The sequence below is a fragment of the Poecilia reticulata genome, linkage group LG5 (genome assembly GCF_000633615.1).
Source record: "Poecilia reticulata strain Guanapo linkage group LG5, Guppy_female_1.0+MT, whole genome shotgun sequence".
NCBI lineage: Eukaryota > Metazoa > Chordata > Actinopteri > Cyprinodontiformes > Poeciliidae > Poecilia > Poecilia reticulata.
The window spans coordinates 17,708,538-17,726,971 of record NC_024335.1 but is presented as its reverse complement, the minus strand read 5'-3'; the positions used below and the strand labels follow the sequence as shown (position 1 = coordinate 17,726,971).

The window sequence follows — 18,434 nt, the reverse complement described above, 5'->3', positions numbered from 1 at the left end:
ACCACGCGTGTGTAGTTTTCTGTTTCACAGAGCTGTAAAAGAGCCATCACAGCGGCGTAGAGTGATATCGCCTCTGCCAAACCTGACTCATGCCCACAGGAGGTCAGATGATTTCCGCTGCAAAGACCGATTAAAGCTCCTCAGTTGTGTGCTGAGAACATTTGTCCAGTGTGTCCAAGGTGACGGAAAATAAACGTACATATGTTTATGAGTTAACTAATTTCTTCCTTAAACACTTGCTGCAGTAAGCTTGTAAAAACTAAGTAATTGATGGAGGAGCAGGCGACGACTTGATTTACGGTTTCAGTAACGTTTCAGCACGCTGGACCTCAAGTAATTCTGCTGAGCCCTGAAACTGGGCCTAGAAGCATGTTTTACTGAGACGTAGAAGACACATTTAGAAGATACATTTTGTGTGCTTGTTATGGGATGCACTTTTACACCCATTTTTGGGGGGGGGGGGTGTTCATAGTTCGTGCCTAGTCTGTTTTTCGAAGCTTTAACTGCTAAACTCATTTTAGAAAACCACTGATAATATTTTTTCTTTTAATTTAAATGTATTTTGGGATAAACATAGATAGTTAACTGAACAAGGAAAGAGCAAATGACAAACTACTCTTTAGAAGGAAAGTAAAACAAAACAAAAATAAAAAATCAATACCTTTTAATCATGAAGCTCAGGAAAAATATTACAAAATAAAAAATGATCTATATAATTGGGTACATAGAGATTCAGAAGACCCATTTGCTGCCTGGAGAAAAAAGAAAATACATATTGCTCTTGTTTGCTACTTTTGAGACAGCAAGAATGATTAGTAACTAGCAGTCTGGAGCAACCACTGCTCCTGATCCGCGTTGGAAACGTGAGGAGAGGATCTATTCTCAAATAGACTTTAGCTTTCTGTAAGACAGACCAGGTAACAAAGCTCCTCACAATGTTTGTGGATATTCTCAGTTTCCTTATGGTCTCTCGCTTCCTTCAACATTTACCTTTGATGTTTAAAGCGATCTTTAATGTTTTGCCAGGGGTCTTGAGTGAGCGTGTTCTCCATCGCAAGTTCACAAGCTGGATCCATGCGGCTGTGACGCGCTTTGAAGCTACGTTAATCATCCTTTATGGATTGGTGTCATGTCTGCTTGATCTCAGGGAGAAGGCTATAAATATATAGGCTCTATAGCTTCACAGATAATCCAAAAGACTGAACCGTCGGATAAATTGTCTCTTAATATGCTACATTTGAACCTTTTTATTCATTCTTAAACGACCCATAAATGACCTATTAAAAACGCCGTAACTATCTACTCGTGAATGTAATTGCGCAATGCGACACGCATCAAAGATGTTATTGAGTTGGAGAATAGGATGAATAAGGTCGTTTTATTTGAAAACCAAACATAATTATTCACTCTACTTCATACATACTCATTAGTCGGCCTCTTCCTCTTCCTCCTCCAGCTTGATGTCATACCCTCTACCTTTTGTTGCTGCGCAGAGGACTGACATTCTTTCTCCGAGGGAGCTTTTCATTACGCAGATTCAACTGTGTCCTGCTCCCTTCACCTCTTTTAAATTTTTCAAGCCGTCATTAAAATGACTCTGCGTCCTCCTCCTTTGCTGTTGCCCTTTCCCTTTTTGTTAACAGAACTATATTCTCTGATTTAAAGTAGATCCATTAAAATAGCAGTTTGTGTTTTAGTTAAATATGCTGTTCATATTTCACATTCTTACAAGAGTAGCACATGCCTTGACCTTAATCTGAGCGTCATCCAGATGTTGATTCGTACTGGGGTGGGGTTTTTTTTAAGTTGGCAAAGGTTTGTCTGAAAGTCGAATCTGAAGTCGGCTTCATCCATCATTCTGGATGGACGCAGAAATTTTAGCCTGATTGAAATTCCTAGCAGACGCTTGTGAACCTGCTTTGCATGTTCCTGTGGAAGTTTCTTCCCGGTTGAGTTGATCTTTGACGTGGATGTTTTTCAATGCGTCAATCTCCCTCTGGTAATCTAATTTTAATTAGTTCGTTAAATGAGTAGTAATTCCAATTGTGCAGTTTTGATTACGACTTTTATTTTGGTGGTTTTTTTATTCGTATTTTTATTTTTATTTTGCGGTGTTCGTTCTTTTTAGTTTGAACATCTACAAATAGCTCAATTTTTTTCAACAGTAAAGATTTCTACTGCTATCAAAAATGTTGTCAGTGAGGTAGCCATGTTGGAGAGCCATTTTATTCTCTGTTCAAATGGCTCTCAATTTGTATTTCTGTCCCAGACAGGCTTTTAAGTAACGTGAAATTTATCTTTGATCTGTTTTTTCTTTTGTGACTTGTGAAGCGTTTGTGATTTTAGCTTTGCAAATACAATTTACTTATTTACCCTGAAAATATCTTAGAATTAAAAAAAATAAATAAATAACTCCACAACAAAGTTAATTCTTAAGAATCGATACCTTGATCCATCTGATTTATAATTCAGTATGTCGTGCATCTTATTTATAACTATATGTACATGTGAAGGTGTTTTTCACGTCTGTTACGTTGAACCGAATGTCCAAGACGATGTGACAGTTCCTTTATTTACAAACGCTCTTTGTTGCCTTGAGCAAGTGTCACATGAATCGAGACTGGATGTGACTTCTGTGTGAAGTATTTCACTCCAGGCGTTTAGTTCAGAGCACTCAGCCATATGGATTCATTTCACTCCTCACTGAGGTAAACTACAAACAGCACAAGCACTCAGTGTTTCAGCCACGATTACGAAGATAAGCATAAAACCAACATAAAGATTAAGCTATTTAGTAATCTAGCAGTTTAGCAGTAAATCTGATGTAGCTGTTGAGAAAATGAAAATTAGCTGGTTTTTTTAAAATACTAATTTCCATTGATTTATGTGTAACAGAGGTGGCTCTTGCATTAGAAGTAGTGATGCACCAATCAGAACGTCAGCATCCCGACATCAATCATGTCCTCCCTTTACTTCCTGATTGATTCAAAACGACGGCCTCGTGGTTTAGACAAATGAGCTTTGTCTAAACTTTATTAGGTAAACCTGTTTAATTATTTGCTGTCACAAATAGCAAATCATCTGAAACTCAAAGCAGCCAGAGAATGTGATGAAGACGACTTGCTCAGATTTAGCAGGCATCAGAACGAGGAAGAAAGGGATTTTAGGTTGCTTTGAACATGGTGGGGTTTTGGTCACCAAATAACGTTTGTCATTTTTTTCCTTTTGTATTCACACACAACCACCTCTCATATCTAAAGAGAATTAAACTAGTTTTATGTTAATTAATTGAACAGTTGGTTAAAGAAGTTTGTGAATGGCAAACATTAAGTAGCTTTTGGGGGGTCAAAAGATATTTATGCACAAACATAAACTCCCACTCCCTTTTAACTGGAAGGACATTTTAATTTAAAAAAAGCTGTATGTGTTGGAGAGTGGGGGGAGTCAAAGTAGAACCTGACGATGAGAGTGAAACTTTCCTGACGGCATCCTGGACATTCTACCGATGTTGCTTTGACCTTCTGTCAAAGGCTGTTTGACTGTTTTCTCTTCAGACCCTCAAGATAAACCTAATTTTGTCTTTTCAGCTGTGAGTGTCGTGTGCTGAAGGTAAAGAGTGAAGTGAACTTAAAATAGCCGAAAAACACAGAGTAAGAAACAAATTCACATTCTGGGTTTTTAGAGAGGAGGGTTGATTGAGATTTTTGTAGTTTGTATTTTAATCCTTCCCATTTTCAAAAGACTGATAAAACAGAAGGGTTCAGACCTACAAGCTGTGCTGTTCACCCTTAGTAATTGTATGCGGTCATGTAGTGAGAGGTTAGCCCCCTGCTTCTCATTGGAAAAACACAAATATACATTTTCAAAAGTAATTTTGTATTTCCGTCCCTTCTTGGGTTGGTCTAACAGTAAATCGACGTGTTGAACATCAATTTATAATTTTGAAAAATACTAAATTCAAAAATATACATTCAAATCTTGTGTGTAAAAAGCGTTGAACCAACAGTAATGTCTCTAAGGAGTTCAATGTATTTGTCACATTGAACGTCACATTTCTCCCAAGGGAGACAAATAACTTTGACTTTGACGGTCGTTCGCTACGCTTTACTTGAGTACGTGTGAGTAACGACCTGCAGGAGTAAAAGTCACAGAGGCAAAGAGAAGGACCCGGGAGATAAGGCCGACCAAAGTGGGTGAGGTGTGGACAAGTGTGAGAGACGAGAAGCGACAGAAGGTTATTTTTAGGCCGCCTGTGCCGCTGTTATTGCAGTATTCGTTTTGCTGTCTGCCTCGTTCAGGACCCGCTTCTACTGCGAGGCACAGAGCGGGCATCCAGATCACAGCGGTGACTCACCGGTCCCTGACTCGCACCTGAAACCAGCTCTGACCCCTGTTCAGACGACACGCTCTTGCACTGTCATGTCCTTATACTGACATGACAGAATGCCACAGAGGCGTCACATGGGCTTCTTGTTTGAGGGGATCCTTGAAAAGTTTAGACCAGGGATGAAGCGAAGGATCTCTGAAGTACGTAGAAAAACCGACAGAAATATGAGTGGCACGCAGTTTGAGGAGGTTTTGTTTCGCATTTGTATTGAACTTTTTCATCTTTGGTCATGTTTTGATGCTTTTTATGAGTTTAAACTCCTACGTGCCATTTCTGGAGTTACTTCTAAAACAATGGTAATGTGTTTTTTCCCCCCTGTATGCTGGTGAGGCTGTTCCTCAGTTAGATGGACACCCTCATCCTCATCTTGGAGCCGCTGGCATTAATAATTTGAAGCTTATTTACTTCTTTATGTTCCCTCAAAGATTTATTTAATCCTTTTTTTTTTGTTTTGTTTTAGCATCGTTCAAACTTCCTAGGTGAAACATGATGATGAAAATCAGTTGTTGTTTTTCCTATCAATTTCAATTACATAGAGCTGTATGAACCCTTACAGCAGTGGTTCTTAACCTTTTTTGAGGTACCAAACCCCCCAGTTTCATATGCGCATTCACCGAACCCTTTTTATCCCCCCCCCCGGCCGACACACAAAATACTTTGCGGTATTATGATGTGGTAATGTAATTATATTAGTTGTGTTACCACCCCCACGCCACTAGAGGCAGTAGCAACCCCGAAAAGATGCGACTAAGGAGCAGATTTAGACTATAGAATTTGGTAAAAACGGTGAGTTTTGCTGAAGTAATTAAAGACACAAGCTCAAATCCATGCTGAGAGTGGAACTCCTTCAATCAGTGCTTCTCCGCTAAGCAATGTAACGTGATCCTCTGCAGCAAGTGATAGCAAAGCGGGGCGCGTCATCACGACTTTACACAAGTGTGTCTTTACCTCTGCGGCAGAGGCTCCGCCGAACCCCTGAGACCGACTCACCAAACCCCTGGGGTTCGATCGAACCCAGGTTAAGAACCACTGACCTAGAGATTGATTTTGTTGTTGGCCTTTTGCAAAATATTCTAACCTTGTGCGTATGTTTTTATGTAGCAAGTGGGAAGGTAGGTATCATTTGCTTATTAAAAGTAAATTAATAAAAAACATAAAACAAAAATTTAAAAATGGCTCTCAATGACAGTGAGAGCCACTGTCCTCCAAATGGATACCAAAGTTACTCCAAAAGTCCACCGAATATTCATCCAGGAGGCCACAAAAAAGAAAATACCTCAAACATTGCAGACGTCACCTGCTTCATGATTTAGCAAAACAAATGAGACGGCATCTGTGGAGGAGCTTCAGGACAGAGGACACGGGTGTCAAAAATTACAACATTTAGCAAAAATATCTTGATGATTCCCAACACCTCTTGAAAATATTCTTCAGACTAACGTGAAACTCACTGGAAGGTGTGCATCCCATTGCATCTGGCACAAAACTAGCACACCATTTTATAAAAATACTGCAGTGAAAGGTGATGGTGGTACATGAGGTTCTGCTTTGCTTCTTTAAAAGGAGAATATCCTGACATTAGTAGTTTGTGATTTCAAACTTAGGAGCACTTGGGGAAACATCAGGACAACGATCCTAAGCACACCAGTGCCAACCAGTACAGTCATCTGAAAATGTCTAAAATAAATCAAAAGGAATGTTTTGGAGTCAAAATTGGGACTTAAATCCAATTAAAATGCTGTGCTGTGACCTTAACCGGGTTGCTTATGCTGCAAAACTCTAAAGTGTGGATGAATTAAGTCAGTTCTGCAGAGTGGAGTGCGCCACACCTCCTTCACAGTGATGTGAACGACTAAAAGCCAGTTATCACGTGTTGCTAATTAAATCAAATCGAAATTGAAAACCTGTTTTTTTTATTTATTGAGGTTACATTTACCTGATGTTAACCATTATTTTATGATCTGAAACATTTTAGGCTGACAAGGACAAAAACAAGACAATTTTTCAAAGCATTGCTGGTTTCCAAAAATATATATACTGCTCAAAAAAATAAAGGGAACACTTAAGCAACACAATATCACTCCAAGTAAATCAAACTTCTGTGAAATCAAACTGTCCACTTAGGAAGCAACACTGATTGACCCGACGAGGGTCCCCGTTGTCAATCAGTGTTGCTTCCTAAGTGGACAGTTTGATTTCACAGAAGTTTGATTTACTTGGAGTTATATTGTGTTGTTTAAGTGTTCCCTTTATTTTTTTGAGCAGTGTATATAATTGAAAATAAAATCAGTTCACCTGTACTTTAAATGCTCTGTCATTAAAAAAAAAAAGGACAACAATTATCCCTTCATGTAAATTGAATATATCCAAACACAGTTAAGCGAGACTAACATAATAACCGTAAGGGGATTAATCTAAATTCAGTGTTTTCATCCGAGGTGAACATAATTTCATGGTTTACTTCCCTTTCAGCTTTTTTCCGGTTACAATAAATCAACAATATCTGCAGAAGTGCAGCAGCAGATCTTATTTCCTGCTCACTGGGGCAGGTTTTGATGTTATTGCACCAAGCGACTCGGCGCGCTTTGCAACACTGAAAGTTTAATTCGAAGGTCCCACAGAGACCTTTGAGCTTTTATTTAATCATGCCTCTGTTTCATTCTGCAGACACAAACATTCAGTTGGAAGGAAGAGGCCAGAAACAACGGGGCGATTTCTGCACACACTACATAAATTAGAATATAAACACCAGGCAGGCGGAGCACTTTTCTCTTTTCCTCAAGATGGAGGTGACGGCCCGTTATGCTGCGGTAGATTACTGGACCAGAACCGAGCTAAATGTGTGGCTTTGAAAGCGTTACGAATTACAGTGCAGCGCACAGGCGGCCAGGCATCAATCATGAAAATTAACTAGTCGACTCTACAAACACCTCACAGGGAAACACACTGCTGTTGTTTAGGACTGTAAAAAATAAAACAGAAGTACATTTTTATCAAATGAGAGAAATACATGTCAGCCGTAACACTGTATGCAAACGGATTAAACTCACCGCAGTCTGTGACTTTTTACTGTAATACAAATACAGGCGGCTGCGAGGCAATTCATTTTATCAACGTGTTTGGATATATTATTATTTAATATGAACTTTAGCAATATTGACAAACAAGAATTGTAAATAATATGTTAAGTCAGGTGAACATATGGACATTTTTACTCAGCATTTTGAAGGTTTGCCATGTTTGAATGGCAGACATTTAGTTCTGTGTGCTTCTGACTGTAGAAATGAGGATTGATGTCACAGTAGAGCTGCCTGAGCATCTTTCACTGAAAAAAAAACAAAACAAACATGTTTATACTTAAAAAAAACAAAAACAAAGAATACACACACGTAATTCTATTAGAGGATGGAAGCAGCTTCACATTGAGAGTTTTAAGTATAGCGAACAAAAAAGACTGAAATCGATCATTTCTCAGCTACTTTAACAACAGAGGAAATTTGACCTTATGACAGAAACACACCATTAGCATAGAAATTGATAGTCATGGGTACACATTAGAAAACAAGCAGCATGTTCTCTTTATATATTATTGTAAATGTTGTCTAAAATGCCAGCTGATCGCCAGCTAAAATGGGCGAGAGAGTCTGGACTTAAAAACTTAAAGGTTTAGTGAAAAGGTTGGTTCACAGTACAAATGGAGGAGAGAAAAAAGCTTCAGTTAATTAATGGCATCAAATGAACAGATACCTTCTAATATCAGACTAAATTAAGACTTTAATAAATCACCTCCTCATTAGACTGTAATGAAATGCTCTTACACCAAGGAGCCATTCAAGGTTTCATGGGTATTTTGTAAGATTTGAGTTTGTGAGGAGTAAGAACTACCATAACTACAATCCAAGGATGAAATGCTTAATTCGTCGTCATGTATGCAGTTTGAAGTAATTAGTTGATAATCCATGAAAATAGTGAATGGTCCCGTCTGGATGGTGGTGGTGTTTTACTCTTGTGTATTTCCCTCTAATCTGTTTGTCTGAGACAGTGTTCAGGGCTGTGGATGGAAATAGACGAGACGCTCACACCCACACACACACACACACACACACACATGCAGACGCAAACAAGCACCCGCCCACGCAAACACACACACACACACACACACAACTCCATCCTGTCTTCCACTGCAGCTCAGAGCTCCCATCCACCCAGGATGAGTCACTGTTGCCCCAGAAACTTGCGACTGTAAATTTTCAGGCATGGACACGTAGTAGACAAGGTCATTTTTAAACGTCATCATTAGGTGGATGTCTGAAGAGAAGCTTTAAGTTCTGTTTTCTCCTGCTGCGATGCAAACCCTTAGTCTCCTTACACTCCTTACTTGTGTGATCTTTTATTCTGTCCTGATTTGTTTTGCCACGCTGTTGCCTGAAAACCTGATCTTCTTCCAAAGACTTTCATAATAAGGGTTTTGTTGAGCTTAGTGGACACAAGACATAAGTTGTCCTGGTTGTGATGGTACTGGTAACACATCGGTTTCATTGTTTCACTTCCTGTGAGTTACCAGAAAAAGACGACGGTTGGGCAGAACTGATGGTAATCAAAAAAATATTTGAATGTCTGACTTAAGCGAGCGCTAAGTTTAGTTCCTAGCTACCATTGTAATTATCAGCTGGCTACGTTAAAAGTAATAGTTTTTGACATGAATCCGTCAGTCGCCCATGATGATGGATGTTGCATTTATCTTAATGTCTCACCTATAGATATAAAGAAGAACACAAAGAAACAAGTAGCGCCAAAAATCTACTAGGTCTTAAATTAACAAAAAAGTAGAGCAATATTTGTCCACTTCACAATTACGTACTTTTTGATAGTTCGTCACAACATATCCACAAAAAGATACCAACATTTTTGGTAATGTGACAAAACGTGAAAAGGTGCTAGCAGTGCTAATATTTCTTAATGATCTGAAGTAGTTATGCCTATTCTGCAGAATATTAGCTGGTTTCTGCTGTTCTGTTTTATTGCTCAACAAGGACATTGTGCATACGAAACAAACAAAAGCACAGGTGGGAAAAGCAAAACACCAAAAAATAAAAATCAGCACAATGCATTTTTAAAAATCAAGATCTGTGTTATGTTATGTTAACACTTAAGCCGCCTTGTTTTATTTTCTCATGGCAAAAAGGTCAAAGAAACCTTTGACCACAGGACTGACAATGTTACAGGTTTTGTCACTGTGACGTTTTAAAACCGTCGTAAATCTGCTAATGCCTAATCCCAACAATCGAATCTGGACTTCTGGCGAAAACATCCTGGTGAAACTCCTCATCAAGTCACATCACTGCTGATTACACACAGAGATTTTTACTCATGTATAAGTGTAGCATCTGATGGATACTTACATTCTTGGTTAATTATTTTGTGCGTGTGCCTCAAATTGAACCCAGCTGTCTCGCTGCAACAGATCAAAGGTTTACCCAAAACGTCGGCCTAATTCTCCTCCATCTGCCGGGCTTTCAAATTATGATGACCATCACAGACAGGAAAGTGCTCCGTTTGCACAATGAGTCCTCCTTGAGGACAGCTGGATCAGGCCCTTTACAAGTTACCTTTTTGTTGTCAGTAACTACACTGGAAAAAGAAAAAACTGGACAGAAATTGTATTAATTTTTTAAAAAAAGCAGTAAGTAGGTTCTAGGGTTCTCCGGACATCGGGTCTCTATTATCAGGTTGATTGCACCATTTGAGGTTCTGTCACTGTATGAGAAAAGGGATTACAGCTTGGCGAAACACTACTGAGAGGCAGTCAAGTTGCTCTGTCTCATCTAAATCCCTGTGGCATTCCCTCCCTCCTAAAACGTCTCATCCAAACACACACACATAAAATCCTCTCTGTTTCTAAATCTCTCTCTGGGCAATCAGTCACTGTAAATTTTAAATCTGTCACTAATCTGTGTTATTGGCGAAACACTCTGGACAAGGTTATCTTGGGTAGTTTTATTATTGAAACATATCTGTACATAAAAATCCACCTGACTTTTTTTTATCATGATTATTAAAAATACTTATGAAACATTATTTGGATTAATGTTGCTCTGGTATGTCAAAAATGTAAGAGTTGGTCTTTTTCTCGTGTGCTTGTTTATGTGAAGCATTTGTGTGTTTCGTCTGTCTTTCACTTGTTGGAGCAACACTACCCAGTTCATCCCACCCCATGCTCAGACCAGAAGTTTCATAAAGTGCCTCAAGCGAGCTCCGGGTCTACCCCAGGATTTCCTTCCGGTGTGTGGAAAACCTCGAAAGGGGGTTTCCGAGAATGCGTCCCGATGAGATGCCTGAAACACAGGAAACGACTCCTTAAGATGTCGAAGAGCTACTTCAGGCTCCCACTGGGATGATTGACATCCTCCTCCTCTGCAAGGTAGCTGGGTCCAGCTGTCTTGCAGAGAAAGCTTATTTCAGTCAGTTGTTTTTGATACTTTATTCTTTAGGTCATGTTCTGTACCTCATGACCACAAGGCAACTGTCAAAACATGGATGGACAAATAAATCAGCAGCTTAGATTTTTGTGTAAGTTGTTTCTTTACCACAATATGTCAACTTTGTCCCACCATTACTGGTGAGGAAGACTCTGCTCTACGAAGTATGAAACTGTCTCCCGACTATGACAGCGCAGATTCACCGCAAAATCACAGTTGGCAAACCATTTCACGACAAAAGGTCACGGTCTGAAAACAACGTCATCTGCAAATTTCTTTGATGGCGTCCTAAGGGTCTTAGACCGGAAACCCTCCTCTCCACCGGTCGAACTTGAGATTCTGTCTATCAGCTCCACAAACGAGACTGGAGACAAGAAGCAGCCCTGATGGAGTCCAACACACACTGGGAACAAATTTAGCTTTGCACACACGGCTCCTGCTGCACTTGGACCGGAAAGCAGCCACACGGATCCTCCACAGTATTCCTAAAAAGGCGTTCATAAGCATTCTCCAGATCCACAAAACATATGTGGACCAACTTCACTAAGACCCACTGTCAGAATAAAAACCATTGACTCTCCTCTGGCCTCCATGCATTGTTTAACAATCGTCAAAAAAATCCATCCATTTTCTTGCACCCCTGTCCCTGTGGGGTCAGGAGGGGGGCTGGTGCCTGTCTCCAGGGAGACATTTAAAGCGAGATGTAGGGTACACCCTGGACAGGTTGGCAAAATTTTTTTATTTGAAATGAAAATGAACTTAAATGTGGGGTCAAGGTAGTCATTGTAGTAGGAGTTGGTCTTGCACTTGCTCTCTATCGTTATGTCCTTGGGCAAGGCACATCGTCCGCCTTGCCTGCTGGTCAGAAGGGCCGATGCCATCGGTATGTGGGTGCTTCGCCTGTGACAGACTGCCACGGGCATCTGTGGCTACAATCCATCATGTGTGTGAGAAAGTGTGTGAGAATGGGAATGACTGAGTTCATTGTAAAGCATCTTTGAGCCTCCTAATAGTGCTGAATAAGTCTGATGTCATTTCAAATGTGAATTTGTGATTCTCTTTAGGTTTTCCAAAGCTTGAAACATCAGAACACTAAAGTGATGTACATGATAGACCACCATAAACTCTGTAGAGTTGAAAAGAGCATAAAATGCCAAGCAGTTTCAGGATCTGTCTTTGTGGATGGTAATTAAGGAAGTGGTTTAAAGAAATGCAAAACCAATAAAAAATAAAAAATCTGTACTACATGTCACATTTAGTTGGTTCATCTTAAGTATAATTGATTTCATGGTCATGAGCTAAAATAGTCTAAAAATGATCTGTTCTCATCGGTGCATCTTTTTCTGTTTCTGCAGGAGAAGCTGCAGTCGTTTGCCTTCCTGGTGTTTGTGGTGGTCTGCATCCTGGGATCCATCTACCTCTGCGTTGTCCTCCCTGAAACAAAAAACAAAACCTTCATGGACATCAGCCAGAGCTTCGCTAAAATCAACAAAATGCCAGAGCTTTCACCTGGCCAGGAGATGGAGCTGGTCCTGTCCATGAAGCCCGAGAACGAGAAGGCGCCAGACATCAAAAAGACAGAGAGCTCCTTCTGAGACACTAACTATGGAAAAAACAGGGCAAGATAGCAGGGAAATGTTGTTTTTATATATTTATTTGACTGTTTTTTCTTAATGAAGTTGAAATGTATACTGTTTGTATGTTTTGTAGGATATTCAAGAAAACTACAGTATTACAAAACTATTTCTACATCTTCATAAATGAGGTAGACCACATGATCCGTTTCTGCTTATTGATAAAGATTCACAAGGTCATCCAAATTATGTAGCTTCCATATTTGGAGACGCTGCGTATTCGCTTCCAAAGGAAAACATGAAGGAAAATGTGTAAGAACGATCTACAGAAAGGGAGGAACCAAGAACATCGGGCTGTTTAAAGAAAGAAGTGTCTGAATTTTAATTTTCATAAATTTGCTCTCTTATCTGAAATTGAATAAATGTTTAGTTTTCTTGAGAAACAGTCAACTAATGTTTGATTTTTAAACTGATTTGGACAACTTAATTTAAAAAAAAATAAATAAATAGCCTAAAATTTTGATTGATCAAAATGTAGGTCAACAACAAATAACCTTCTGCAACTCAATGTAATTGCTTTTTAAATTTTTTTAATTGCATTTTAATCAAACAGGGTTAGCAAACATACATTTTATAAACGCCCTCTGGATAATGCGAAATATATAAAAAAAATTACATCTGATTCATTTCATAGAAAGAGGGCCGCAGTGAAGACGATCTTAAATGTCACGATAAGAAATCATGAAATGTTGGCGGAGAGTGATGAACAATCCCATCAACAGGGTCGATGATGCATGTTGTTTATCACCGCGTCACAGCAGAAACACTATCAGAAAAGTTGCGTGCGTTTTCGACATTGCGAGGGGAAAAAAATGATTTATTTCTATTCATTTATTTGAGCCTCCCATCGGTGTGGCTGCGAGAAGTTCGAAAGCCAAGTTTTGAAGGACACAAAAACATTTGAATTTCCAGTTTCGACTGAAACTTGTCGTCGTCGCATGTTTGGTTCCCATTAGCCTGGAAGGAAAGTCAGAGCTCTTAACGACATAAAGTCGCTGAGCCTCAGGTATTCCTAAGGCACATTCTGTCACTTTACAGCCTGATTACTTCAGCGCGTTGTATTGGGATTTTCCATGACAACCCAACACAAAGTATGAAATGGAAGAAAAATCTGAAACGTGTTCTGCCCATATTTTACACTGGTACCTTGAAACAAAATTAAGAAAACAAACTTTTGGGTTCATATTTGGTCATTTTCTATACTGGATGTGAAGGTTGTGGACAAAATTGGTGTCTGTAGAAAAGCGTTCTGTGGAGAGTTAACTTTTCAATGAAGACATCAAGTTATAAGAAGGAACGCTGTGGAAAAAAAAAAAATAAATTACAGTTTTCTGGAGGGTCTCCAGCTCTTAAAGGGGGTCCGGGCTACTAACCACCAGCTGGCAAGAGCCAGCGGAGGAGCTGATCTGAACAGAAGCAGACAAGCGTGGCATTGGATCGTGTTCACAGTTTGCTCCCACAGTTGGTTGTGCTCAACGATTTAAAGCCCACTTCCTTAAGAGCCGACACTCTCGCTTCCACACAGACGCACCACAGATGTGTGTGCTGCCGGCTGTGCCACGACGATGCCGGCTGAGTTTACGCTCTGAGTTGAGGGAGGAAGGTGGAAGAATTTTAGCCCATCATCATCATCATCACCATGGCTTCAATTTTAACTCCAGATCGTATTCAGCAGCCGCAGTTCACGTTTCCCACGCTGGCACACAGGCAGAAGTGATGCGAATAGTAATTGGGTTTTGTCTCTCTTATCTCTCCTCCAGCATCCTTACTCTTGAAGAGTCCTGTCCTCAGACACATTAGTCGGTGGGTAATTGAGGGACAAATTCACCAAAGATTCCTGGTGGGGACGTAATTATGATGCTGTCGATGTGCAGTGAAAAATGCTGCACTGTATTTTGAATACGATGCGCTGTGGAGTAATGCTGCGCTTCTTTAATTACCACTCTCATCATCATGTTCTTAACAGATTTTCTCAGGATGTGTGAAATAAATTGGTTTTCCCCCAAAAAGCAGGAAGAGATGCTTGGTAAATACTACAGATGACTCTGCTGGGTGGGTTTTACTTATCAGAAAGTCCCTTCCCCTTCCACCACACCTGAGGGGGAAAAAAAAAAAAATTCAAATTAGGTTCACTAAAAAGTCATCATCAAAGCAGTTCTGAAACCGGTTAAAAAGAAGAACCAGTGCTTTTGCTTTTTGAATGGATGAAAAGCATGAATTAGATTTAAAACATCCACTTCTCAGCTGTAGAATATTGCATTATTAAATTATGAAAATCCTCTATGAAACATTTACACTCTTATTGTTTTTTTTTATACAAATTGATAAAACGATCTCTGGTTTTGTCTGCACTACAAAACATCTCTTCAGGCCTAAATCCAGCTGTACTTTTACCGTCACTTCAATGGTTTGTGAAGTTTCTCCTGTTTCAGTTTCACCTGAACAGATAAAATTCAGTTTCCGTTCACGGCCAATTGCTTTCTTTCTTAGTTGAAATGAAATACCTCCAAGAAGCTTTTTCATCCCTAACAGATCCAGCACTAATCTGACAGGATTATGCTTCCCAAATCTTATATTGACTCGTCTTTGATTTTCTTTCTAATGTGTTTTTTTCCCCTCCTGTCTCTTATCCTGGAATCACACAGGAAAAGGCCCCCTCAGCTCCAGCTTCCATCAAAGAAATAAAAACTTCACTATTAAATAAATCTTTTATCAATGCATAAAGCCATTGGTTGTCAAAATATTCTGGTCTGTTGGAACACAGTTTCCCTTTTGTTAATTCCTGCTGCCTGGACTGGCTGAAAGCTCTTCTCCTCGTACCAACTTTTAAAAACAACGTGGCTCTGCTAAATGTTGCACGACTTTGTATTTTTGTTTTTGTTATGATGTAAAGCACTTGCTGCTGAAATGTGCTTCTCAAATAAAATGTGATTTTTTTTTTCTTCTTTTGATTTGATAAAGCTCGTCTCGCACCACAACGTACGACGTACGATATCTGGATGTTTTTCCCTAAATGTTATTTCAGAATTAACATGTATTTATTGCAACAAGCAGCAATAAGTAGTCAATAAATACATTAACATGAATTTATTGACTCTACTTGTTGCTCTATGGAGCAACAAGTAGAGTTGATCCGTTGATCAGTGAAATGGATCAACTCTGATCCGTTTCTCTGTTCCTGCTGAAGAAAAAAAAGAGCCCCATCATGATGTATAACAGTGTTTAATTGATGACGGTGGTGACACTTTTCCTTCATGCCTCAGACTAAAATGCACGGATGGTCAAGGGATGGAATATTGTTTTCCAATCAAACCATTAATTAATATTTCCAAAATGATATTCCTTTAGTTCTCTTGAAAGGTTTGTTTATTGAGGCCGTCACAGAACAGATTTATTTATGCTGAATTTAAGCTGCTATCACATCGGCTGCATAGGATTGCACCGGATTTATTTATCGCTAATGTGGTGCAAAGGGGGGATGAATACGACGACGGTAAACGCTCCTGGTTCTGTTTGTAGAAGTAGAAAACATTCTTCTGATTTTTCCTTCCACTCCACAATGTTGCACGGTCGTTCAGTCTTATCGTGTAAATCTTTTTAAGATTTTAAGAACGTTTTCCTTTTCGTTACGGTTGTTTTCTGACTCGGAGCAAATGAGTCTCTGAGTCACTGCTGATTAACGGGTTAAGGTCAGATGTGATTTTCTGACTCTGCGTCAGAGTTTATCTCTGGACTCCCGGTGCTTTGCGTTAGCAGCAGGCTCTCCACTCTGGAGCTCTGTCACTTTACTGATAAATTACACGTTTTTTCTCTCTCTCTCTCTCTCTCTCTCTCTCTCTCTCTCTCTCTCTCTCTCTCTCTTCCTCTATATATTCTGACTCAGCACCTCAGCTGTGACACCCTTGCAGGTAATCATACGGCAAAAATCAGTGGCCGTTCAAGTAAAACATCACTTGTGTCTTCCTGCAGGAAAGCATCAACTTTTTCATCATGTTCACTGGGCTTTGCTACAAAGCAAACAACATAGTAAACCACATTTTATTTTCTGCACATAATATGACAAAATATAGATTACGTTTGTGTAAGTTGGCAATGACTTCACCGCTCCTCTATGTTACTAAGGGAAGACGTGTGCTCCTTATGCATTTGGGAAAACGCAACATATTCTTTCTTGTGGGTGGCATATACGTAAATGGAAATGATTGTAAATTACTGTATATGTAAGCACATGCTGCACCATTTTAACTTTTTTTTTTTTTTTTTTTTACTGGCATTTAATGAGAAAGAATAGTCAGTTTTGTAAAGTAACATTGACCTCTGGCCTGCCAACCTCCCACATCTACATCCTGAGGCAAATTTGAGCGTCTAAATAGTAAAACTCCTCAGAGTTTTCTCTGCTTAACTGACCAGAGAGCTGATTGTTTGAACCCTGCTACCCAGAAGAAGTTTAGGGAAGCTTTTTTTTTTTTTGAAGATTTGAGAATTTCAGCTGTGTTTTTGATAATATAAGGTCCAAGATCTCTGCCGTCATCTGCTCCTAATGAAAACAGAGGTTTGGCTTTGGGGCTCGTCTTACGGCGGCTCCATTATGAAGCCTGTTGTGCCCTGAAGCACCTGCTTTCTCCTCTGGTCTCTGTGGTGCTGTGAGCTTCAGCACTTTGGACGGCTACAAGTAAATATTGAGACAAGGCAGCTGTCTGGAAATGTGGGTGTTTAATAACAAGACAGAAAGAAGAAGCCTCCGCTCGGCTGGTGGATTTGAATATCTTTCAGCTCCGATTCATTTTGATTGAAACTTTTCTTTTTTTCGTTTGGTTTATTTTACTGGTACGTCGTCACAGAAGAATTAGGTGGTAATTCCAACTCGACTGACTAAGACCGGTGACCAGATGGAGGGAAACTCAAAACTCGTATCGTTTTGCAATCACTGAACCAGACCGAAGCAGCACCACAACACTCTTCTGAGTGGAAGATGTTACTGATAATGGAGAACTCAAAGCTCTATACTGTCAGTACCAGAGAGTCAGGAACCAATGGCTTCCCAGGATTCCTTCTTTTTAACTCGAGCCTTGATTGATGATATAGTATTTATTTCTGTTCAAAAACTACTGACTAAAGTTACCTTTAAGTTATTTTTGTCTTATTTCTTGTGCATTACAATATTTGCATTTCAGGGTAAACAAAAACACTTGGAAATGTTTTTGTGTTTTTGCAGTGCACCGTTTCTTCCTGTCTGAAGAATCCTTGCTGTAATTTTATTGCAGTAATATAATTACATTAAAAGTCATCCTCCCTGGACATCATTGGTGGTTTGATTAAAAGCACGTTTTAGCTTTCAAAGGTGATAAATAAATACTAAACATTTCCCCCGAAGGCCGACTTTAGGTAAGAGGATTTACTAAATCAAACCTTTTGTGTGGTTTTTAAACAATTCAAATTAATTTCAAGATGAAAAAAAAAAACAGAATAAAACTTCCATATTTTTTGACATCTTTAAGTAAATTAGTAAAACAAAAAAACTGCAGAGCACTGCTGCTGCGGCCGTGTTAGGCAGAAATGATGTCAGAGAGATGAAACCATCATGCAATAATTACTAACAGGGGCTGACAGAAGCTGGCATAAATACATCATCAGCAAGAAGTGAAAATCCAGGCTTGTTGTTGGCTGTTAACAGGCCTCCAGAAGTGGCTTCACTCTCCAGACTGGCGCAACTTTAACGAAACTCTGTGTTACAGGTAACAATATAAAACTCCACAACTTTCCAGTTGTTCCACTAAGCCAATGCTTTCTGCAGAGGTGAAAACCTCCGACACATAAGGATTCACCTTCTAATAATCTACAACAGACAGACTGAATCTCCATCTCTCTCTCTCTGTCTCTCTCTCTCTCTCTCTCTCTGTCTCTCTGTCTCTCTCTCTCTCTCTCTCTCTCTCT

At 39.5% G+C, this 18,434-nt stretch overlaps 2 protein-coding genes across 7 annotated transcripts in view; one reads left to right on the top strand and one right to left on the bottom strand.

The window, feature by feature from the left end:
• The window catches only part of slc2a9l2 (solute carrier family 2 member 9, like 2), a 121,214-nt gene extending 108,573 nt beyond the window's left edge, over positions 1-12,641 (top strand). For all 6 annotated transcript variants that reach the window (XM_008409515.2, XM_008409518.2, XM_008409519.2 and 3 more), the window contains exon 13: positions 12,222-12,641. In XM_008409515.2, the coding sequence (XP_008407737.1) occupies positions 12,222-12,461 (240 nt within the window). In that variant the 3' untranslated portion in view covers positions 12,462-12,641. The remainder of the gene's footprint in view (positions 1-12,221) is intronic.
• Positions 12,393-18,434, bottom strand: part of drd5a (dopamine receptor D5a) — a 78,996-nt gene continuing 72,954 nt past the window's right edge. The window contains exon 2 of the mRNA XM_008409521.2: positions 12,393-12,469. The gene's annotated coding sequence lies outside the window, so the exon portion shown is untranslated. The remainder of the gene's footprint in view (positions 12,470-18,434) is intronic.